We start from the raw sequence: 10,000 nt of genomic DNA on the forward strand, positions 1-10,000 counted from the left end.
TAACCCATGCTAGTTGATGATAATCCTAGTCGTCATTGTAACCCATGCTAGTTGATGATAATCCTAGTCGTCATTGTAACCCATGCTAGTTGATGATAATCCTAGTCGTCATTGTAACCCATGCTAGTTGATGATAATCCTAGTCGTCATTGTAACCCATGCTAGTTGATGATAATCCTAGTCGTCATTGTAACCCATGCTAGTTGATGATAATCCTAGTCGTCATTGTAACCCATGCTAGTTGATGATAATCCTAGTCGTCATTGTAACCCATGCTAGTTGATGATAATCCTAGTCGTCATTGTAACCCATGCTAGTTGATGATAATCCTAGTCGTCATTGTAACCCATGCTAGTTGATGATAATCCTAGTCGTCATTGTAACCCATGCTAGTTGATGATAATCCTAGTCGTCATTGTAACCCATGCTAGTTGATGATAATCCTAGTCGTCATAGTAACCCATGCTAGTTGATGATAATCCTAGTCGTCATTGTAACCCATGCTAGTTGATGATAATCCTAGTCGTCATTGTAACCCATGCTAGTTGATGATAATCCTAGTCGTCATAGTAACCCATGCTAGTTGATGCATATTTAGATCTCCCCTCTTCATTTCAAACTAATATTTTCATCTCCGTCACATGAAACCACTCGCACAAGAAAGGTGTTTTCCTGCTAATTGTATTTTTGGGACATTTACGTGTAGCCAACAGCCGTGTGTGTTGTTGAGTTTATAATGTGGAACGTTATAATTTGAAACTAAACGGTCTGATCTGTTGCATCAGCTTCATTGTTTAAAAAAGAAAAGAAAATCTGTGCAGTGGTTGTATGAATTTTAGATCTGTCGTCCCAGAACTGTCCCAGAACTGTCCCAGAACTGTCCCGTCCCAGAACTGTCCCAGAACTGTCCCGTCCCAGAACTGTCCCAGAACTGTCCCAGAACTGTCCCGTCCCAGAACTGTCCCAGAACTGTCCCGTCCCAGAACTGTCCCAGAACTGTCCCGTCCCAAAATTGTCCCGTCCCAGAACTGTCCCAGAACTGTCCCAGAATTGTCCCAGAACTGTCCCAGAATTGTCCCGTCCCAGAACTGTCCCAAAGTCTGTTTGGAACCGTAGATGGGACATCCTTAATTTCGAGCCCTGGAGGTAGTTATTTTATAAGAACATATAAGAACAGACTCACATCAAACATCTCCAATCCAAAGTTAAATCTAGAATTGGCTTCCTATTTCGCAAAACAAAGTATCTTTCACTCATGCTGCCAAACATACCCTCGTAAAACTGACCATCCTACCAATCCTCGACTTCGGCGATGTCATTTACAAAATAGCCTCCAATAACCTACTCAATAAACTGGATGCAGTCTATCACAGTGCCATCCGTTTTGTCACCAAAGCCCCATATACTACCCACCACTGCGACCTGTACGCTCTCGTTGGCTGGCCCTCGCTTCATACTCATCGCCAAACCCACTGGCTACAGGTCATCTACAAGACCCTGCTAGGTAAAGCCCCGCTTTATCTCAGCTCACTGGTCACCATAGCAGCACCCACTCGTAGCACGCGCTCCAGCAGGTATATCTCACTGGTCACCATAGCAGCACCCACTCGTAGCACGCGCTCCAGCAGGTATATCTCACTGGTCACCCCCAAAGCCAATTCCTCCTTTGGTCGTCTTTCCTTCCAGTTCTCTGCTGCCAATGACTGGAACGAACTGCAAAAATCTCTGAAACTGGAGACTCATATCTCCCTCACTAGCTTTAAGCACCAGCTGTCAGAGCAGCTCACAGATCACTGCACCTGTACATAGCCCATCTATAATTTAGCCAATACAACTACCTCTTCCCCTACTGTATTTATTTATTTATTTATTTATTTTGCTCCTTTGCACCCCATTATTTATATTTCTACTTTGCACTTTCTTCCACTACAAATCTACCATTCCAGTGTTTAATTGCTATATTGTATTTACTTTGCCACCATGGCCTTTTTTTGCCTTTACCTCCCTTATCTCACCTCATTTGCTCACATTGTATATAGACATATTTCTACTGTATTATTATGTTTGTTTTACTCCATGTGTAACTCTGTGTTGTTGTATGTTGTCGAACTGCTTTGCTTTATCTTGGCCAGGTCGCAATTGTAAATGAGAACTTGTTCTCAACTAGCCTACCTAGTTAAATAAAGGTGAAATAAATAAAATATACATATTTGGTTATAATTGTAATGTTGCAATATATTATAGGCTACCAAAGGTGGCCAATCATCCTCCAGGAGAGCCTTAAAGGGGCGGTGTTGCGTTTTGAGACTGGCTTGAATATGTAAAGAAGCCAATAGGCAGTTCAGCTTATATTTTTGTGTGATTCTCTATGGTGAACCAGATGGTAATGCATTTTATTTTGCGGTTCCTCGCGTAACACAATGATGTAAAAATGGTATTGTTGTTGGTAGCTTTTGGACAAGTAAAATATCTGTCCAACTTGTCCAAAGCACAAATTGCTAAAAACGTTTGTCATGCCCTGAGCTAGCTAGCTAGGCTAATTGAGGCTACATACGCTTCCTCCCTGTCCTACAGTTACACATAACAACAACTCCATTCAGATTCAGAAGTAGCAGCCTACCTGTTGGCTCTTGGTCGTTGTAGCATATCCTTCTCATTTAACTTTTAATTCCATTTGATTTCCATCTTCCTTTTGATTAGATAGTCTCCTAATTTGCTTTGCCACACAGGGAGGCTCTATGACTGTCGTGCCGCGTTGATGCAACTCACAAAAGGATAGTTTGAAATAGAATTTTGATTATAACGTGCGCACAGGCTCTACAACCCAGCGTAAGAACCCAGCGTAAGAACCCAGCGTTAGAACCCAGCGTTAGAACCCAGCGTAAGAACCCAGCGTAAGAACCCAGCGTTAGAACCCAGCGTTAGAACCCAGCGTTAGAACCCAGCGTAAGAACCCAGCGTTAGAACCCAGCGTTAGAACCCAGCCTATAGCCTAATGTTTGTTTTTTATTTTTCTAAATATGTATTCATTCGAGTTCAGTGTGGACTGAACCGAGGTTCCCGTATCGAAATACCTGTAACTTTACACCCCTACAGTTCATTATCATATAACATGCTACATTATTACAGTTCATTATCATATAACATGCTACATTATTACAGTTCATTATCATATAACATGCTACATTATTACAGTTCATTATCATATAACATGCTACATTATTACAGTTCATTATCATATAACATGCTACATTATTACAGTTCATTATCATATAACATGCTACATTATTACAGTTCATTATCATATAACATGCTACATTATTACAGTTCATTATCATATAACATGCTACATTATTACAGTTCCTTATCATATAACATGCTACATTATTACAGTTCATTATCATATAACATGCTACATTATTACAGTTCATTATCATATAACATGCTACATTATTACAGTTCATTATCATATAACATGCTACATTATTACAGTTCATTATCATATAACATGCTACATTATTACAGTTCCTTATCATATAACATGCTACATTATTACAGTTCATTATCATGTAACATGCTACATTATTACAGTTCATTATCATGTAATATGCTACATTATTACAGTTCATTATCATGTAACATGCTACATTATTACAGTTCATTATCATGTAACATGCTACATTATTACAGTTCATTATCATGTAACATGCTACATTATTACAGTTCATTATCATGTAACATGCTACATTATTACAGTTCATTATCATGTAACATGCTACATTATTACAGTTCATTATCATGTAACATGCTACATTATTACAGTTCCTTATCATGTAACATGCTACATTATTACAGTTCCTTATCATATAACATGCTACATTATTACAGTTAATGTTTCCGTTTATTTATTTTCAGTCTTTGGTTTAATTTTGTTTGTCATTTTTATGAGATCATGGAGAAAAGGACTCTTGTATCACTGTGTAACCTAAACGTTTATATTTGCTAATGTTTAAATCCTTATTGGTGGCAGATGAAGGGTGTCATTTCACTGATCTGATTAGCATAGCCTACATCAGGGGTTACAAACTCATTTTGCCCCGGGGGCGGGGGGCAGCTTTCAACGAGGTCTGCAGGGCCGCAGTGAAAATGTCCTCGCTGTCAGAATCCGGGCCGGATTGGATTCCCTCGCGTGTGTGTTTGATTCCCCTGGCCGACATGCTGTTTCTGTGGTTAGTCTGTAACAGCTATCCTGTAGTGGGTTTCCCAGAGCAGAGCTGGGATTAGGTCTAGAGCTGTAGTATCATAGCTCAGGTCACTCACACCTTCAGGACAGACCTGTCTATATGGACACCCACAAGGGTGAGAGATGGATTTTGGCAGACGTGTGTGTGTGTGTGTGTCTCCACAGCTCAGCGGTTGTGATAACTCATCATTAGGTCATTAATAGAAGCCGTGGCGACGGCTGGGTGTAATCGGCTCCCTCCCTCCCTCCCCTCCCTGGCCATGGTATCTACCATTGCTTCACTGATTGCCAGGTCTGTTCCCTCAGGGGGCTGTTATAGATATTTCTAGTTAGTTTTTAGTGGTGAAAAAGCAAATTAGTGGCCAATGAGAACTACCTCTTTAGTCATATTGTGTGTGTGTGTGGATACATAGCTAACCAAATAGACTGCAGGCAGGGCTGAAGCCAACCTGAGCCAGTCTCCACACCAGAACTCAGTTCAAATAGTATCTGAAATCATTTGTAAATATTTTATTTGTGCGTGATTGAGCTAGCCTGTTGTAATGGAAAAAATGTAACAGTCCCAAATGTGTAAACCCCAACCCACCTTGCACTCCAGGCAGTATAAAGCAAAAGCTCAAAGTATTTAAAAGATTGCAAATAATATTTGAATCCCAGGTCTGCTCAGCAATCAATCAATCAATCAATCAATCAATCAATCAAAGGTATTTATCAAGCCCTTTTTACATCAGCCGATGTCTCAAAGTACTGTACAGAAACCCAGCCTAAAACCCCAAACAGAAAGCAGTGCAGGTGTAGAAGCACGGTGGCTAGTAAAAACTCCCCTAGTATAGCAGGAACCTAGGAAGAAACCTAGAGAGGAACCAGGCTCTGAGGGGGTGGCCAGTCCTCTTCTGGCTGTGCTGGGTAGAGAGGAACCAGGCTCTGAGTGGGTGGCCAGACCTCTTCTGGCTGTGCTGGGTAGAGAGGAACCAGGCTCTGAGTGGGTGGCCAGACCTCTTCTGGCTGTGCTGGGTAGAGAGGAACCAGGCTCTGAGTGGGTGGCCAGACCTCTTCTGGCTGTGCTGGGTAGAGAGGAACCAGGCTCTGAGTGGGTGGCCAGACCTCTTCTGGCTGTGCTGGGTAGAGAGGAACCAGGCTCTGAGTGGGTGGCCAGACCTCTTCTGGCTGTGCTGGGTAGAGAGGAACCAGGCTCTGAGTGGGTGGCCAGACCTCTTCTGGCTGTGCTGGGTAGAGAGGAACCAGGCTCTGAGTGGGTGGCCAGACCTCTTCTGGCTGTGCTGGGTAGAGAGGAACCAGGCTCTGAGTGGGTGGCCAGACCTCTTCTGGCTGTGCTGGGTAGAGAGGAACCAGGCTCTGAGTGGGTGGCCAGACCTCTTCTGGCTGTGCTGGGTAGAGAGGAACCAGGCTCTGAGTGGGTGGCCAGACCTCTTCTGGCTGTGCTGGGTAGAGAGGAACCAGGCTCTGAGTGGGTGGCCAGACCTCTTCTGGCTGTGCCGGGTTGATCGGCAGAGGCCTCGACACTGTGGGCCCTCGTCAAAAGTAGTGCACTATATAGATTATAAGGTGCTATTTGGGACAGAATGAAGTGCCTTGTGGCGTAGTCGGCTGGTGGACAGTTTCTCCCTCAATTACCTTTCACTCACTAAGTGTGGCTACAGTTACAGTACATTATATTTATATCCCCAGAGATATTGAACTATTAAAATTATAACTATATAGGTATTGAGGTACTTTATATTTTGAGGTATTATTTGGGGAATGTCCACTCACTATTTTGCTGCTCCTGACCAGAAACGTAAACTTGTGGGTTTTGAATGATTATCCTGTCATTAATGTTTCTTTCTCTTCTATCCACAGCTTTTTCTGAAACACTGGGGTTGTTGGTGTGGCTGAATTTTCCCTGGATTTGATTGGTCAATTCAGAAGACTGAAGCCCAGGCTGACAGTCTACCTTTCACGGAGGCCCAGCCGTGAGAGGACTGAGGAAGGCACGTGGCGAATCATGACCGCGGACAAAGACAAGCCAGACAGGGAGAAGGACAGGGACAGAGACCGAGACAGGGAGAGAGACAGAGAGAGGGACAGAGACCGGGACAAGAGGGACAAAGCATCCAGGGAGAGCGAGAGCTCACGACCACGCCGTAGCTGCACGCTGGAGGGAGGAGCTAAGAACTACGCGGAGAGCGAGGACGAGGATAACGAGAACAGGGGAGGGGCCGGGGCAGTAGGTGGGGTCAACATGGGGATGGGGGAGGAGTCAGGGAAGAAGGGGAAGAAGAAGATGATCAAGAAGAAGTCGAGGTATGAACGGATGGAGAACGGAGAGATCACTTCCTTCATTACTGAAGACGACGTTGTTTACAGACCTGGCGGTAAGTTCAATTCATTAAGTTATTAAGGCAACAAATATCATAATATAGTGTTTGCTTTTCTCCAATGTGATTCTCCTGAAAGACGCTTCAGTCCAAGAGATACAGCCTAGGCCTGTAGAGAAATATATATCTTTTTTGTTTGTCAACAGATAATTCAAAGTTGATTGTTTTAACTAGCCTAATTCCTTGGCACATTTTATTTTTTAGTTAACTTTGAGTCAAATTAATGAAATCTGGTCACATTTCACAGAAAAGAAAAGAAGCACAGTTTAGTCTGGGGTTATAGTGTGGGGTTTAGTCTGGGGTTTAGTCTGGGGTTATAGTGTGGGGTTTAGTCTGACGTTATAGTGGGGGGTTTAGTCTGGGGTTTAGTCTGGGGTTATAGTGTGGGGTTTAGTCTGGGGTTTAGTCTGGGGTTATAGTGTGGGGTTTAGTCTGACGTTATAGTGTGGGGTTTAGTCTGGGGTTTAGTCTGGGGTTATAGTGTGGGGTTTAGTCTGACGTTATAGTGGGGGGTTTAGTCTGGGGTTATAGTGTGGGGTTTAGTCTGACGTTATAGTGGGGGGTTTAGTCTGGGGTTATAGTGTGGGGTTTAGTCTGACGTTATAGTGGGGGGTTTAGTCTGGGGTTATGGTGTGGGGTTATGGTGTGGGGTTATAGTGTGGGGTTTAGTCTGGGGTTTAGTCTGGGGTTATAGTGTGGGGTTTAGTCTGACGTTATAGTGGGGGGTTTAGTCTGGGGTTATGGTGTGGGGTTATGGTGTGGGGTTATGGTGTGGGGTATAGTGTGGGGTTATAGTGTGGGGTTTAGTCTGACATTATAGTGTGGGGTTTAGTCTGGGGTTATAGTGGGGTTTAGTCTGACGTTATAATATAGGCCTGAATGATGTTTTTTCCTCTTAAAAGACAGACTCTTGATGACCTTCTGTTAGTATCTCCAGGGTTTTGGTCTAGCCCTCTCCAGGGTTTTGGTCTAGCCCTCTCCAGGGTTTTGGTCTAGCCCTCTCCAGGGTTTTGGTTTAGCCCTCTCCAGGGTTTTGGTTTAGCCCTCTCCAGGGTTTTGGTCTAGCCCTCTCCAGGGTTTTGGTCTAGCCCTCTCCAGGGTTTTGGTCTAGCCCTCTCCAGGGTTTTGGTCTAGCCCTCTCCAGGGTTTTGGTCTAGCCCTCTCCAGGGTTTTGGTCTAGCCCTCTCCAGGGTTTTGGTCTAGCCCTCTCCAGGGTTTTGGTCTAGCCCTCTCCAGGGTTTTGGTCTAGCCCTCTCCAGGGTTTTGGTCTAGCCCTCTCCAGGGTTTTGGTCTAGCCCTCTCCAGGGTTTTGGTCTAGCCCTCTCCAGGGTTTTGGTTTAGCCCTCTCCAGGGTTTTGGTCTAGCCCTCTCCAGGGTTTTGGTTTAGCCCTCTCCAGGGTTTTGGTTTAGCCCTCTCCAGGGTTTTGGTCTAGCCCTCCAGGGTTTTGGTCTAGCCCTCTCCAGGGTTTTGGTCTAGCCCTCTCCAGGGTTTTGGTCTAGTCCTCTCCAGGGTTTTGGTCTAGCCCTCTCCAGGGTTTTGGTTTAGCCCTCTCCAGGGTTTTGGTTTAGCCCTCTCCAGGGTTTTGGTCTAGCCCTCTCCAGGGTTTTGGTCTAGCCCTCTCCAGGGTTTTGGTTTAGCCCTCTCCAGGGTTTTGGTCTAGCCCTCTCCAGGGTTTTGGTCTAGCCCTCTCCAGGGTTTTGGTCTAGCCCTCTCCAGGGTTTTGGTCTAGCCCTCTCCAGGGTTTTGGTCTAGCCCTCTCCAGGGTTTTGGTCTAGCCCTCTCCAGGGTTTTGGTCTAGCCCTCTCCAGGGTTTTGGTCTAGCCCTCTCCAGGGTTTTGGTCTAGCCCTCTCCAGGGTTTTGGTTTAGCCCTCTCCAGGGTTTTGGTTTAGCCCTCTCCAGGTCAATGTTTAGTTTAGTTTGCTTTGTGAAGTCCTGCTCCAGTTGTTCAGTCTAAACTTCACAGTTGAATAAACAGTTTACAGCACTCTATTTTGGTCCTATTAGCTTGTAGGCCTATTTGGTTTTTGGTCTTAAAAAATAATTTGGTTTTCACTATAACCAGAATAGCGCTGCAGACTAAGCAATAGGCCAAAAGGATTTACTGGTAGGCTCAGTTTGAAGTATCTGGGCTCAATTGTCTTTCATGTTAAGTAATTAAACATGAATTATGCATAAGTTAATTAATAACATAATGTGATAACGATACAGGCCTGGTTATGATATGAATCGTTTCATATTGAAGTAGCTCGTTTCTGTCCTATTGGAAGAATCGTTTCATATCGAAATAGGCCTTTTCTGTCCTAGTGGATGAAATTGGTGTAGGCTAGTCTTTTTTCCTACAAAGATTGAGTGGTTCTGTGGTATATTATCTGTATTAGTGTAGAGAATGAGTGGTTCTGAGGTATATTATCTGTATTAGTGTAGAGAATGAGTGGTTCTGTGGTATATTATCTGTATTAGTGTAGAGAATGAGTGGTTCTGTGGTATATTATCTGTATTAGTGTAGAGAATGAGTGGTTCTGTGGTATATTATCTGTATTAGTGTAGAGAATGAGTGGTTCTGAGGTATATTATCTGTATTAGTGTAGAGAATGAGTGGTTCTGAGGTATATTATCTGTATTAGTGTAGAGAATGAGTGGTTCTGTGATATAATATCTGTATTAGTGTAGAGAATGAGTGGTTCTGTGATATAATATCTGTATTACTTAGTGTAGAGAATGAGTGGTTCTTATCTATTACTTAGTGTAGAGGGAGAATAAAAGGAGAGACAGGTTGCATCTCAAATTGCACCCTATTCCCTATATAGTGTACTACTACAGAACCATATGGGCCTTGGTTTAAAGTAATGTTTAGGGAATAGGGTGAAATTTGATACACAGCCATAACCTTTTCCCCGACTGTAAACACGGCCTCTTCTTCACCCGCTGTTTTTATAAATTGGTTGAAAAGCAGACGGATGGGGGGAGAGTGTCATGTGTTTGTACTGAAGGGAGGAGAAAAAGGTCAAGTAGCTAAACATTGTGCTGCACTGTGGTCGCTGCAATGTTTAGTTATTTAATATGAACACGGAACATTTCTACAGTCAAGATGTTCCTTCAGTACTATACCCTCCCCTGTAACTGGCCGTTATTTCAAATTCATTATTTTAATTCAAATTGATGTTTTAGCGAGTTATTCCAAATCCCTGTATTCCAACAATATTTTTAGTTTTTATGAGCATTTTATGTCGCTTGTTGTTCTCATATTGTCTTTCTGGTCTCTTCTGCTGTGACTTGTGTGACGGACACCAAGCCCCTCCCCCGGGCACCAAGCCCCTCCCCCGGGCACCAAGCCCCTCCCCTGGTTGAGACATTATTTTACTGTAATAGAGAAGATA

The 10,000-nt window shown here is 43.7% G+C and overlaps 1 protein-coding gene across 1 annotated transcript in view; it reads left to right on the plus strand.

The window, feature by feature from the left end:
- The window catches only part of rerea (arginine-glutamic acid dipeptide (RE) repeats a), a 387,734-nt gene that overhangs the window by 126,748 nt on the left and 250,986 nt on the right, over nucleotides 1-10,000 (plus strand). The window contains 1 exon segment of the mRNA XM_045696470.1: nucleotides 6,104-6,618. Within this exon segment, the coding sequence (XP_045552426.1) occupies nucleotides 6,249-6,618 (370 nt within the window). The 5' untranslated portion in view covers nucleotides 6,104-6,248.

This window comes from Salmo salar, chromosome ssa15 (genome assembly GCF_905237065.1).
Source record: "Salmo salar chromosome ssa15, Ssal_v3.1, whole genome shotgun sequence".
NCBI classification, from domain to species: Eukaryota; Metazoa; Chordata; class Actinopteri; order Salmoniformes; family Salmonidae; genus Salmo; species Salmo salar.